Consider the following 16027-nt stretch of genomic DNA (forward strand, 5'->3'; position numbering starts at 1 on the left):
TTCCTCATCTAGATCTAATTATAGGCATCGCTGAGCTAGGTTACAGATCTAAAAGACATTAGCAATTAATAAAACTTTCAGTGTAACAATGAAGATTAAAATTAATACAGGTTGTGCATTCTTAAGACGAGATATTTCAAAAAAAAATTTTCTGATTTTTGAATACGTATTTTCATATATGTATAACAAGATGTCTCGGGATCTTGGGATAGGATTCTGAATAAGATATTAATTTCTCATGCACATTGTAAACACACTCTGAAGGTAATCTGTACTAGGCTTTTAATATCTTTTGAGGATGAAGCAATATTTTTGTCTATATATGATGACATATGATGATTAAAGTTTATATAATATCATATATCGTCGTTCCTGACTCTGAGTTTATATGTAACTGATAATGAATTACTTATTCACTCATTTGAAACAATAGTGATTGTGGTATGAGATGGATTAAATAGGATAGAAACACTGAGTACTATTAAGTAAAAGAAATTTATATTTGTGATCTTTTGATAGTACGGCCATTGATGAAAACGGGATCAAAAAAAGAAAAAAATATTTAATTAGATTAATTTATGGCGAAAAAACCGGCAGGGAGGGGGGGGGAAGTACTCTAAAAGAGACTTTTTAAGAAACTCAAGTTAAGAAAGGTAAGCAATAAAATGATTCTGTTTGCGTTACACTTTACCGTTCTATTTTTAATTTCATATTTGAGGTCAAATATTTATAATAAAATTGTAAGGATTTATTTATTTCTGTCTAACCAGTTATTTTTATGTTAAGTACCTTTACTATCATTCTCCCTTTCTGTTTTCCTACCAGTGTGCTAATTTTAGTTCGCGCGTATTCAAATGAGTTAGAACGAGATAGTACTTAAGGGAAGGTTTTCGACTGTTTAATCAAAGCGTGTTCCACCTCTTCAAAGCCACGTTACTAATTGAATTTCTACGATAGCGTTCCTGTCTTTGCCTTTACTATATCCTTGGCAATAGTGCTTGTCTCGCCGAAATACGCTTGAGTCAACTTGCGCGTTATACATTCTTGAGTAGCTTTTGGGCTAACTTAAGACTGAACTAAATTTCAATTCCTTATCTTTTGAGTTAAGCCCTAAATACCGGCTGGTTTGTAAGCACAAGAAGCTCCATCTGTTAAATTACTTTGATTTCTGGATAAAAAGATTTTTACACCCTTTTTAGGTTCTGTTTCATCTTAGCGAATAGTCGTTTATACGTCTATCCAAGGGTTTACCTTAAGTTACACTTAGTTACAGGCACAATCCCTGTAAAATGTTGTTCGCAATTTCGTATATATTAATAACAAATGATGCAACACAAAAATAAAAGTGAATATTTAATTTTTATGTAATTTAAACTCTGAAAAGAATACTTAAAGATATCATATTAACTGACCAAAATGCATATACGTGTCAATTTTAAATACAGAACGTATTACAGCCTTCCACGCACGATAGCCCAATTTTCAGTTTTCGGAGCTGCCATCGATTAATATTATCTTGAAAGTGTGTGTGTGTGTGTGTTTTTTTTTTTTTTTTTCCCTTCCCATTTGTAACTTGAATACAAGTGAATTTCCTTAAAAAAATCCTCCTTAAAGGCATCTCTTCTACAGCTGATAGCGTTCAGGTCCTTTGCCATAATCGCCTACCAGCGGCCCAAGCGGTAAAATCACTGAATACTGATAGTACGACCTTGGTTAGATTGGTAGTAGACAAACAGGCTGCCTGCGTGGTCGTTTTCTTGGCTTTGTCCCTGTTTAACGTGGATACGAGGCAGTTTCCTTTAGAAAGCCCTTTACGAAAGGTGTCCTTCCCTTTAGACAAATAGTCCTCGAGCGCTTTGCCATAATCAGATAATTTAACCAAACCACACATAATATTTAGAAACAATGACATTCCACTCATGTTCTTGATTTAATGACGAGCATATCCATTAGGTAATTTGAAAATTCGACTTCGATTTCTAGCAAGGGCACAATCAAACTCTCAAAATTCTCTGCTGCAAACACTTCTAACGTCGTAAGGTCAAAACATGATTAACCTTTGTAGGCTACAATCGAGTTATTGACCTAGAATTTGACTTATAAATGCAAAATACCAATTAAACACTACAAAGGCAAATTCAAGCTATTCTAGGTCCCACCAGCGGCCGAGTGGTAAAGTCGCTGAACACTGGTAGTTCGGTCCGAGGTTCGAATCCCGCGAACGGGCTGGCTGCATGGGCGTTTTCGTTGGTTTCCCCATGTGTAACGTGTATACGAAGCAGTTTCCCTTAGAAAGTCCTCCACGAAGGCATCCCTCCCTTTAGGCAGATAGCCCTAGTGTGCTTTGCCGTAATTAAATACACCATACACCAGCTATTGTATATATAATATATTATTTTATGCATAAGTAATTAATACTACATTATTATTAATTACTTATACAATAATATATTATAATTGTTGTATAAGTACATTAATTATTACATAATATTATATGATATAAGTATATATCAATATATGCATATAAGTTCATTTGTACAAAAACTAGTAATTGCAGACTAAAAGCTTAACAAATTTAAAATCACCGCTTCTTGCGGGACCTAAAATTTCATTATGTTTTAGATATAGACAACAAAGAAGTTATTTAAATACCTAGTTCTCTTGAAAAGCAATTACGATCAGAAGGGCACAGATACTAACAAATGCCAAAAAGGCACTCCTCGAAGCTAACAGATATTACAGATGGGAAGAAATACGAAAGAATAGCGTAATTATAACTAATTATAATAGTATACTGTCAAAACTCTTTCTCCACTTTACATTCTCACTCGGTATTTAAACACACTTACTTCGCATTGCTGGTGGAGTTAACAGAAAAAAGTAGGAGTATAGGACAGAATGTGTAAATTAAATGCCTCCGCAAACGTGCATAAAATTGTATATATATCTTTCCTTTCCGACTGTTTTTCTAAAAATTAAATTTAAAGTATGTAGTCTGTAAATACTACGTGTTTTTCAATATTTTCCATAAAATTATCTTTGCAGGAAAATTATCTAAAGTTTATACTCTCTAATTATTGCAGTAATCATTATATTCTAACTTTTAATTGCTGTAGTAATTTATGGATAGCTATTAATTGTAATTCTCGAAAAGTCGGAAATAATTATTAATTATTAGTCGGGGCTTTATTCCTGTGGGACTACAGTTTTCGTTTTGCGATATTGCGTCGAATCACTCTGACTGTCTGTTTCACTTTTCAGACTGTTGCCACCAAATATTATCGCCCTGTAATATATTTGAAGAAATTAAATAATGAAGAATCTGCATAAATGTATGTATGTTTCTCGCATTGTGATAAAACAACGGTACCAAGAGCCATCCAATTTTGAATGACGTAATCCTACTGCGAATATGGGCATCTGAAAGCCCAAATTTGAAATTTGGAATTTGTTTTATTATCGATTTCATATTTTGTAGAACTTTAACGAATTTTTTATTAAGAAACTTAAAGAGTTCAAAGCGAGCAATGGCAACACTCTATGGGAAAAAAAACCTTTTTATCTCCAACGCGCGAGACTGTGTATCGGAAATTTCTAAAGATATGCTCCCAATTTAAAATTATTTTGAGATATTGCTCTTGAACTGAATTTTATGGTTTAAGCGCGAAGACTTCGATATTTAATAAATAAAGGTCACAGACAAAATGTTTAAAAAAATGCTTCATTGAACGTAATTTAAAATTTGAAACCTTTCAGATTTTCTTTCTTTCTTTTTTTTTTTTTTTAAGGTAGCTAATGTTTTCATTATAAAAATTTATTATTGTAGATAATACTTGTATTATAATTATTAACTATTTAGTTAATAGTTGTATTATAATTATTAATTATTGTAGTAATACGTACGCAAATAATTATTAATTAATTGTCGTTCTGAATGATTACATAATAAAGAGCTTACAACACGGGCATGGAGACAGGAATATCATTCTCATTATTTTTTGAACGCTAGAAAATTCTTGTCCTTCACATAACGCTGGCATACATCAGCTCGTGCTTTCTTTTTCTCAATAATCCTTCCCCACAATACTTGAAGTTACGCCCTAGCTGTAATGAATAGGGTGACGGGAACGTAGAGGTAAAGTCATTCATCGCCATACATCAGACTCTTTCTATCAGAACTGCAAGAATATAGTTTAAATATTAAGGCTCGCTTCTTTCCGACGAACTAAAATGTAAACCTAAGCGAATACGTTGCCACGGCAAAGGGAAACTGCTATTCTCGTTAGAGACGCTAGGTTACCTTTGATGAAAAGTACACTGACTTCCTTACGGCTCATTAAATTCTGTGCCAAAAAAAAAGGAGAGATATACATCTAAAAATTTGTAGTGTTGATGGGTACAAATATGCAATGACTAAAAAACTCTCCCTTTCAAGCAAATACCGCGCTCTAATCCATGTAGAAGAAGTCATCTTTTTAGAAGTTTTAAAACAGTAATTTTCAACATTTATTGCTTTCTCATCACGGGAGGGTATTCCCCCTTTCCTATTATTTTTTATTTTTATTAGTCCAAAGGGGCTAATGTCCCTGAAGGACTATTGTTTTCGTTTTGCGATTTTGCGTCGAATCACTATAAATGGCGTGTCACTTTTCAAATTGTTGCCACCAAATGTTACAGCCCTACATTATATTTAAAGAAATTAAATAATGAAGAATTTGCATAAATGTATGTATGTTTCTCGCAATGTGACAAAACAGCGGTACCTAGAGCCATCAAAATTTGAATAACATAATCTTCCATAGAATATGGGCGCGTGGAAGGCCTAATTTGAATTTGAAATTTGTTTTATTATAAATTTCATATTTTGTAAAAAAACTTTAACGACTTTTGATTAAAAAACTCAACGATTTAAGAGCGATCAATGGCAACACTCTACCGGGGAAGCAGAAACCTTTTTATCTCTAGCGCGTGGAACTGTGTGTCGGAAATTCTAAAGATATGCTCATTTTAAAATTATTTTGCGACATTGCTGTTGAGCTGAATTTTATGGTTTAAGTGCAAAGAACGTGATATTTAATAAATAAAGACAACACACGAAATGCTAAAGAAACGCCCCTTTGCACGTAATTTAAAATCTGAAACCTTTCAGATTTTTAGTCCAAAGCGACTTGTCCCTGAAGGACTATTGTTTATATTAGTTTCGATTCTGACTTTTGTGTCCGTATCATTTTTGTCTCCCAGTCAATTTTCTGATGAAAGGATGTTGCCATCAAATCTTATCTCCGTGTATTATTTTTAAAGAAATAATATAGCCAATATAAAAGATATACAGTAACCCTTTAGCAGGAATTCTAAAGATATGCTGCTTTTAAACTATTTTTAATTTTGGTGTTCAATTTTATGTGCCATAAATGCGACGAACGTGATGTTTAATAAAAAAAATTAAAAAGATTTTTAAAAAAACGTTGTGTCAGCAGGAGAGAGTCCAAGAGCAGATTGATTAAACTGTGGACTCAGCGACATCATAAAAGGCCTTTAAATAAAACCCTAGTGCGAGAATAAAATCCGAATCCTTACAGACTTTTTTTTTTTATTTATTTAATTTTTAAATGTACTCGGAAGCATTCTAAATAATAAATAAAATTTAGAGTACAGTTTTCTTTAGCTTCGTATGGTGCAAAGATATAAATAAATTTGGCATTTATAATATTTAATAAATATGTATTATCTTTATGCTTATTAATATATAAAAATTGTTACAGGCAGTTTCCGATTGTGAGAAGATTGTCCCAAGATCAATAAGGAAGAATAACCCTTATTTTTTAATAAACAACAACAAAATAAATAATAAAAAAAAGGACAAAAAAACTTAAAAGGCTTCAGATTTTAAATTACGTCCAAAGAGACTTTTTTTTTAACCTTTTGTATGTTACCTTTATTTACTAAATATCTTGTTTTTCGCACTTAAACCATAAAATTGAATTCAACGGCAATATCGCAAAATAATTTTAAAATGAGCATATCTTTCGAATTTCCGATATACAGTTCTGTGCCCTGTAGATAGCCCCCCCCCGTATAGTTTTGCCATTGCTCGCTTTGAAATCTTTGAGTTTGTTAATCAAAAATTCATTAAAGTTTTACAAAATATAAAATAGATAAGAAAACAAATTTCAAATTCTAAATTTGGGCTTCCAAATGCCAAAACGTACATCATTGAAAATTTTATGGTAGGTACCGTTGTTTTATCACAATGCGAGAAATATACATACATTTATGTAGATGCTTCATTATCATTATTTAATTTCTTTAAATATAATACAGGGCTCTAATTTTGGTGGCAACAATTTTAAAAGTGAACCGACATTTCAACGCAAAATGGCAAAACGAAATTAATAGTCCTTCTGGGCAAATTGCCCCTTTCGACTAAAAAGTATTATGGTTTTACTTCTATTTTCAAACAAATTAATTGAGAGAAAAATTTATGTAATTACATAAATTAAATAAGCACTTAAGAACAAAAAGAAAGCACTGTAAATTACGGAAGAATGGATGCTATTAGAAACGATGAAATTCAGCTATAAATAAGAATATTTAGAAGACAGCTTGAACAGTTATCACTCGCACGAATATACAAGAATAGAATAATATACGAGGAAATAATAGGCGAGAATAATATACAAGATGGTACGAATATACGAGACGGCAACGATTCGACAATTTTCTGCAAGTTCTTTCAAGCTCATGTGATTAAAAAAAAAGAAAAAAGGGTTAAAACTGTTTTATTTTTTACTTTTTAATGCTGATACAGGGTGATACAGAAGAAATCAAAATTCAGTAATTCGAAAAGTTTAGACCAAGAGCTCTCAGCCTCTTTTGCCCTTGTACCCCTTTACCATTGCTAGAAGATCATTCCTTACCCGCTCTTTTCCAAAACTCACAAAATAAGTACAGGGTGGCCATAAAAACTTCCACAATATATCAGCCCCTAGCGACCTATCCATTCAACCAGTCGACAGGAAATTACAGTCTGTTATTTGAAGATTGTTATGATTTAAAATAATAAAGCTCTAACAGTTGCAGTTACAGGGAAATAATTTCAAAATTTTCGAACGGCAACGTCCATTTTTCTCCTGCGTAAATTCATCAGCGCACTGGAAAACCATAAATGGCGTTTGAAAGATACACGGATGACTAAAATTGCAGGCACTAAACATTTGCAAAGAAGAACATTGTAAAGGGCAAATTTACAACACAAGAGAGAAACAAGTAATATAAAAAAAATTTAAGTCAATTCCTACTTAGGTCAACAAAGAGAAATTTTTAAAATACCAAAAAAATTTTAAAATAAAAAAATTTAATTAAAAATTTAAAATTTTTAATACAATTTTTTCACATATTAAAAATTTATAAAAATTTTAATATGTGAAAAACTGTATTACCTCAAGTGTTATCCACTACAAATTTAAAAAAGTGTATTTGAACTTGAGATGGATGAATAAAAAGTATTTTATTAACGATTGAAAATTTGAACAAGATATAGGAGGAATGAGAGCTAATAGTAGGAATTTAAAAAGAAAAGAAACTTTTATTGGAATTAAAGTGCCCACCTTCGCAGACGATAACGCACTGCATGCGAGAAATTGTTGACAACAATGACGAACATGACATCGCAGAAGGAATCTGAACAACTTTCAGGTTTTATGGCATCTGATTCTGACGAATCTCGTAGATCTGATATGTACACCTTAGATTTCAGAAAACCCAAGGAATCAGAAATCGGCCGGAGTTGAGGTCGGGAGACAGCTGTGGTCACGAAACTCCAAAGTTACGGGAAATAATTCTATCTTGAAACGTTGTTTAGGTTGTAAAGTTGTAATTCCACAAAAATCCCCTCCCTCTCCTTTCTTGTGTTGTCATCGGTCCTTTATGCTCTTCTTTGCAAATTTTTCACACCGGCAATTTTTGTCATACGTGTATACTTCCAACGCCATTTATGGTTTTCCAGTGCGCTGATTAATTTGCGTTGGAAAAAAGTGGACGTTTTCGAAAATTTTGAAATCCTTTCACTGTAACCAGAACCGTGAGAGCTGTATTGTTTTCAGTCACCACAATATCCAGTGCATACCTTTAAATATCTAGCATCTGAAATTTCACTTGGATTGGTTGAGCTGATAGACCGCTAGGATTTCATTTATATGGGGAAAGATTTTTTTATGTTCACCCTGCATATACTACGTTTACAGTGTACTCTCAATTATCCGGGAGTGAATTATCCATGCGTGGTCGCGTCCACTCTGCACACTCAATGCTACGCGCGAAAGTGTGTAAAAAAACACGCGTATGTCCAAGTGTGATCTAAAAACCGCTAAATCGCGTCTGTATGTTCACTTTCAAAGATTACCTCGTACAGTTCATTCTGTATGTGCATAGTCTTCCAGAGGGGACCAAAGGACTTCGTCGACGAACGGGGATTCGAATACAATGATAAAATAACACTTCGAAAAATACGCAATGAATTTTAACAATTATTAAGCATTCTCGAAAACAAAGTAAAATTACTGATTTTTTTTTTAAGAAATAAACTCACACAATATACGTGAAAACCGAATGTTCGTCTTTTCGATTATCAGCGACCTGCTCAAATGGCTTTAGCCCGGATAAACGACAGTACACTGTATCTAGATTTAGATGATCTTTTAACGTGTTTTAAAAATGAAACAACAAAAAGTGCAGAAAAGGAAGTGTTGATAAGTATCAAAACTTGAATAAAAGTCTAACTTTTTATATTCATCAACTGAAACCAAATTTTTAACAGCTAAATAAAAGGCCAACCGTATCCTCTCCCCCCACCTAAACTATGAAATTCCCACTTGTGGTTTAGAACCCCTGGTATAGAAAATATTTGTTGCACTATTTTGCATTTTTTATATCGCACATTGAAATATTTACTGTTTCTGTTAATTTTGGATCACCCGGTATATTTTGGATTACGTACTATTCAATTACGTATTGTTTTTGGATAAAAACACTTCCAAAATATGCTGTGACTATGACTATTACGACTATAACTACTACTGACTTCTTTGACATCTATCCCAGATAATCAAGAGTTGAATGCATTATGTTCAACAGATATAAATTTTTAAAAAATTCTTTATTTTCACAGTTCTTAGATGATGCGTAAATTTTAAATCTTTCAGCTCCTAAGATCACATTATTTCAACAATGCATTACCTTTTCATTATCGAGAGAATTTTGTCACAGCCTCCTCTCCCTCCCTCCGGGGCATTTATATTCCTTTCCATTTGAGAACCTTTGGCCTAGGCTAAAGGAGGCCTAGAACTTTTGGCCTAGGCCAACGAAACATTGAATGTCCCATTACTTTCATGTTTTTATTAAATATCAACCGTTTATTTTAAGCGTCCGAATACTTACATGAATTTATTTTCGGAATTTCTTGAATAAAATATTTTTTTTTATCAAAAACATTTTACACTCTTTCGAAACAAGCATTTATTAGATGACCAATAATATACGTGAAAAAAATACACCTTCCCCGAATAATAACGCAGTTAAAGCAAAAATCACTCTTTTTTCAAGGAATTTTATACTTGAAATGTTTTCATTTCAATTATGTCCACCAGATGGTGCTTTGTTCATAAAAAAACAGTATACCATATAATAAATGGTCAATGTGCGCAACTATGAGTACTGAACATTACTTGAAGACACTCTACTAAGACATACGAAAAACACAGAAACTCACTGTTGTAGGAAAATTTAATACATGTCAGCGATTAGCACCTTTTTAAATCTGCCACTGACGATGAGTAATCTCTTTTCAAAGTAATCCTACAGACAAATTTATGAAGGTTTCAAATCTAGAAATCGGGTCTGCAATTCATATTAAAAATGACAGTTTCTTAGTCGTGTTCTCTCAAAAATCAGAATAAGATTTGTAACAGGTCCTCTATCTTACTCAATCATTTAAAGCGGATCATCATCAAACGGTCCCGAGAATAAGTATGACGTAACTGGAATGGATGCGGATAAATATACACATTTTTCAAGCTGTCGAGATGACAGTGGTTTATTTCTTCAGTTAAACGCTAGGGCCGTTTTTAAAATGGCATCTCATAACGAAAGTATTAAGAAACAAATTATATGTTTTTATATCTGTAATGCCCAAAGCAAAACATTATAAAAACAGTGCAATATCGAAAGAAAGACTTACCAATTTTTATAATATTATGAAGAGTACGAACGTTATCTATAGCGACGAAAGTTCGAAAAAAACGTAACACATCTCCATTAAAAATTGCAAAATACAGAAAAAAATCTAAAACACCAAATACAGTTAAAGGAAATCAAATTCTGCAAGCAAAATTAGAGTTTCTGCATAAATACAAGCAATGCGGTTAAACGGCAGAAAGACAAAATTTTCTCTATGCACAAATATTTAAAGTTAACTTCTGGTTTCGCTGGGCTAAAACACACTGAACTTGGTGCACCAGCTGACTTCATTCACTGTTCTACTAAGAGCTTCAAATGCAAATGTAAACAAACAGGGGCCCCATTAGGCCTAGCAACACTTAAACTTTTAAATTGTTGATAATTCTGAGACTATTGCATGCAGGTTAAGTAAAGGCATAAAAACATTAACTGGAACCATAAGAGGTGCGTAATTTAATCTCTTTTAAAGCAAAAATGCACAATTTACCGATATATAAGAATAAAAAACTGAGTTCACAGAGCTAGATAACAGGGTGGAAAAGTATATATATATATATACGTTTGGTGCGGCAGATTGTAACGAAAAAGGTGAAGTGCACAACTTCATGTTATAGCAGTCCCGTATATACAATTTCAACGGTACTCCCTGTTTGAGTTATGCGAGTTAGATTCATAGGTAAGTACGTACAGATCTCACGCAGGTGTCATGTTTAAAAAAAAAAAAAAAAAAAAAAAAAAAAAAAAAAACATTCAAATGGCTTCGAAAGAGCTCAAAAGGAAATTTTTGTTGAAATATGGAACACGACATTTTTTGCGATTACAATACTTCCTTTATTTTGTACAAGGAAGTCAAAAGAAGCTTCATTTAATACTAAAGAATTAGCTTTAAAATCACATGTTAAAGAAACAGAATTAGGGTGCAGCTATAGTACAGATTATTTTAAGGATTTACAGGAGTATAAATTATTTTAAGATAGCTCAAAAATGAGTTTACAGTTTAAATTTTCATATACAAAAAGAATTCATTATGTAATATTCTGATGTAAACTTTAATCTTATATAAAGTAGTCTTAAAAAAAAAAAAAAAAAAAAAAAAATCCTCAGATTTGTATTATTATTATCCTGGCTGTGCATATGAGCTGTACTTGCGACATATACGAAATGTGACAAATATTAATGCGACGAATACGAAATGTTTTTATTTCTTCCAAACTGTGAAAATTTCTATTTCGTTGTTTAGTATAACAGTGCCTGTGACTGTGATGTAAATACAGAGCCATTTATTCAGGATTAAAAAAAATAATAAAGCGCACTTTAAATGGATTTTATTACAACTAACGTATTTGTACAAATTCTTTAAAAGGTATTCTTTAAAAGGCACACAACCTTTAACATTTCTGATTTTACTACTTTACTTCAATTATTTTTTATATTTTTGGCTCGCCCAGTTATCTTATCGTTACACACAGCTGTCAGATGTACTTTCCCAAATAGCACATTTAAATTATCAAAACTGATAACTAATTATCATACGTTTACCCTATTTTTTGTAAGTCATAATACTATTTATATGGCTGAAAAGGACTGAGACTTATTATACATTTTTCATAAAAATTAAGTAACTTATAATAATATTAATTAACTATTAGTCCAAAGGGGCTCTGTCTCTCAAGGACTATTGTTTCGTTTTGCGATTTTGCGTTGGTTCACTATAAATGTCAGTTTCCCTTTTCAAACTTTTGCCACCGAACGCTAGAGTCCTGCATTATATTTGAAGAAATTAAATAATGAAAAATCTGCATAAATGCATGTATATTTCTCGCATTATGATAAAACAACGATATGATTATGATAGAGCCATCGAGTTTTGAATGGCGTAACTGCGAATATGGGCATGTGGAAGCCCAAATTTGAAATTTGGAATTTATTTTATTATCGATTTCATGTTTTGTAAAACTTTAACGAATTTTTAATTAACAAACTCAAGGATTTCAAAGCGAGCCATGGCAACGTTTTTTTACAGAAAAAAAAAAAAAAACATTTTTATCTCCAACGCGCGAGAGTGTGTATCGGAAATTCTAAAGATATGCTCGATTTAAAACTAATTTCCGATATTGCTCTTGAACTGAATTTTATTGTTTAAGTGCGAAGAACGTGCTATTTAATCAATAAAGGTAACAGGCAAAATGTTAAGAAAACACCCCTTTGGAAATAATTTAAAATCTGAAACCTTTCAGATTTTAATTTCTTTCTTTTTTTTTTTTTTTTTTTTTTTTTTTTTATTTATTTTGATTTTTTTTATTGTTCTTAATATCTTTTATGAGAAGTACCCCAGGCCAGTTAAGTTAGATTGAGAGTAATGTATCTAACAACAAAGAGAACGATACCGCTGCAATCCTTCTCTAATAACGATGCAAAAAATATGATTCATAGTCATACATTTCTCATTGTGTTGCGATATGGAACCCACATAAAAAATTTCGATAGAAAAATAAACTAATTATAGCACCAACAATGGCACGCAGTTTTTAACGATTTTCGTCTTTCTAATCAAATGGTCGTAAAAGCTCAAATTCCTTCCAATATTTCACCTATATATTCAATTTTAGTTGATTAAATGTGATAAAAAATTGTCACAATCAATAACACAAACACAAACAAAAAAAAATGATCAGGCATTCTTTATACATATATATATAGATTTCGTAAAACTTACAAATTTTTTATTAACAAACTGTACGTTTTTTTTTTTTTTTTTTTTTTTTTTTTTTTTTTTGAAAGCGAGCAGTAGCAACACTTTTCAAATAAAGCATTTTTGTTTCCAACGCACGAAACTGTTGCCACTGGGAAAAATAAGTGCGAAAATGAGTGTTTTCAAAATTTTTAATTAATATCTTGGCTGATTAAAGTCGTACGAAGATGGGAATAGTCGAAATGGCTTCTCACAAATTCTTGGAAACGATAATAATGTATTTAATGTTTGCCAATGCTATTTTTATTTCATTGTAAAACTTAGAAATTTTTTATTAACAAACTCTACGATTTGAAAGCAGTGGCAACACTTCTCGAAAACAACTGCACTCGAAATAAAGCAGAATTTTATCTCCAGCTTGCCACTCGAAAAAATGAGAGCGAAAATTAGCCATTTTAAGGGTTTTTAATTAATATCTCTGCTCCAGGACCCAGAAAAGAATTGTTCGGTGACGATAGCTATAGTACTGAGTTTATCGCGAACAAACAGACATACTTCTCTCTACATATAGAGGCCCACCAAAGGCCGAGCGGTAAAGTCGCTGAACACTGGTAGTTCGATCCGAGGTTCGAATCCCGCGAACTGGCTGGCTGCATGGACGTTTTCGTGGTTTTTCCCCATGTGTAACGTGTATACGATTGGATGGATCTAGGTAACGTTGTGCGAGAAACATACATACATTTCATGCAGATTCTTCATTATTTAATTTCTTTAAATATAATACAGGGCAATATATTTGGTGGCAAAAATTTGAAAAGTAATTGAGACTTTTATGGTGAACCAACGCAAAATGCCAAAACGAAATTAATAGCCTTTCTGGACAAATTTCCCTTTGGGGTTCTGTACTGCAAAAATGTTTAATTCAAGATATTTCGTCCGCAATGAAACAGCAATCCTAATCATTACAAGTGTACAGTTAAATTACAGTGTAAAATGGCATTAAATAATTTTTCCGAAAATTAATTTGTTAAAATTTACAGAGTACACATTAACGCTGTTTTTAATAGCGATTACAATATTTCTTCTGTATTGGACTGCCGTCAGTAAATGCTTTGTGCTTCATAAACTATCTTTATATTCTATGGAATGAATTTTACTTTTATCGGCATAAAAATATAAAATTGTACACTTATCTAAATATGCAGTAATTATTTTTCTTCTATTACTTCAGGGGTTTCTAATAAACATCATTTTGTATTCAAGGAGTTGGCTATTAAAGGTGGTTTATTCTATGTTTTTTGACATTCCCGTTTATTTCGATTGATCGAGATAATAGTACTGCACTTATATTATTTTAGCCTCGAACAAGCATAAATCATTGCCTATGGTTTCATTTTTCACTCATTTGAACTGATACCATCTAAAAGCAATGTTAAAGGAAAAACTAACACTCACCTCTGTCTGAGTAACATCGGATAACATTAGCACTGTGTGGGGTTGGAGACACCGTAAGTCCGTCTGGAGCAGCCACCGACCTATATAAATCGAGCATGTATCTTGGGGGCGTATGCCGAGGCAACCGCTGCAAGGGAGCCGCCCCTGGAACTCCTTGAAGAACGTCCAGCAGTCTCTCGAGGGAAGCCCCTGCGCCGGCCGCCGATGTCAACATCAGGGTGGCCAGGAGGAGCTGCAGCTGGGGTTGGACGCGGCCGCACTCTCTCATCGTTCTGCGGCGGCGGGGACGCGGGTGCTCGGTTTTAGAACGGGCTTCCCCCGCCCTTCTCGCATCCCTGAAACGCAAGAATATCCAGTCTCGAGGTCTGTCGACTTCAGACGCAATTTGGCGACGGCACGCGTTTTGCCGGCTCGGGAGATACCTTGTCCGTATGGCTGTAATTCGCGACTGCCAGGGTTGCTACTTTGCTACTTTATGATGAGTTTTCATTTTTTCCGGGCTAGGGTATTGTCAGCAGAAGAACTGAGGCGTAAGGTTAAAAAAGAAACGTGAAGTGCACCTGGTGACGAATGTAATCATCTTCTCTCATTCCGGTTAAATCTCGCCAAGTAGCGTTCTTCCTTTCGGTGATCAGTCAATTAAATTTCATTTATCTGTCAAAACATCGTATTCTACGGTTATATCTAAAAAATAACTGTACCTTACCATCAATATTATTTATTTACTATAACGTTTCAATTCGAATTTCATAATGTTCTCTCATTCCGGTTAAATCTCGCCAAGTAGCGTTCTTCCTTTCGGTGATCAGTCAATTAAATTTCATTTATCTGTCAAAACATCGTATTCTACTGTTATATCTAAAAAATAACTGTACCTTACCATCAATATTATTTATTTACTATAACGTTTCAATTCGAATTTTATCACCAATATTATTTATTTATAAAAAGTTTCAAAAAATTGATGCCAACAAAAAAAAATTAAGATCATAGTTTCGAGCTTATAGTCTTGCGACTAAAATCGTTTGGAAAAATAAAAAGATTTTTCTAGAAAATATCTAGATGGCATTGATTCTAAACACCGATTTTTCATAGTATAATAAGCTGTTTTATTGTATTTTTTGGATCCTCTGTGTGTTGAATATTTCGTCAACTTTACATAAATGGTGGTGTGTATTTAATTATGGCAAAGCACACTAGAGCTATCTGCCTAAAGGGAGGGATGCCTTCGTTGAGGACTTTCTAAGGAAAACTGGCTCGTATACACGTTACACATGGGGAAAACCACGAAAACACCCATGCAGCCAGCCCGTTCGCGGGATTCGAACCTCGGACCGAACTACCAGTGTTCAGCGGCCGCTGGTGAGCCCTTTAAATAAATGATCTTTCCTTTTTTAGTCCAAAGGGGCAATTTGTCCTGAAGGACTGTTAATTTCGTTTTGGCATTTTGCGTTGAAAACTATAAACGGCGAATCACTTTTCAAATTGTTGCCACCAAATATTATCGCCCTGTATTATATTTAAAGAAATTAAATAATGAAGAATCTGCAAGAATGTATGCGTGTTTCTCGCATTGTGATAAAACAACGGTACCTAGAGCCATCAAAATTTGAATAACGTAATCTTCTATAGAAATGGGCATGTGGA

The 16027-nt window shown here is 33.1% G+C and overlaps 1 protein-coding gene across 1 annotated transcript in view; it reads right to left on the reverse strand.

Moving 5' to 3' along the window:
- The window catches only part of LOC118204153 (bone morphogenetic protein 2-A-like), a 96800-nt gene extending 81951 nt beyond the window's left edge, over positions 1–14849 (reverse strand). The window contains exon 1 of the mRNA XM_035376476.2: positions 14381–14849. Within this exon, the coding sequence (XP_035232367.1) occupies positions 14381–14648 (268 nt within the window). The 5' untranslated portion in view covers positions 14649–14849. The remainder of the gene's footprint in view (positions 1–14380) is intronic.
- Between the last annotated feature and the right edge of the window lie 1178 nt (positions 14850–16027).

Source organism: Stegodyphus dumicola, chromosome 8 (assembly GCF_044657685.1).
Source record: "Stegodyphus dumicola isolate Sdum_Otavi_A_Nest chromosome 8, ASM4465768v1".
NCBI classification, from domain to species: Eukaryota; Metazoa; Arthropoda; class Arachnida; order Araneae; family Eresidae; genus Stegodyphus; species Stegodyphus dumicola.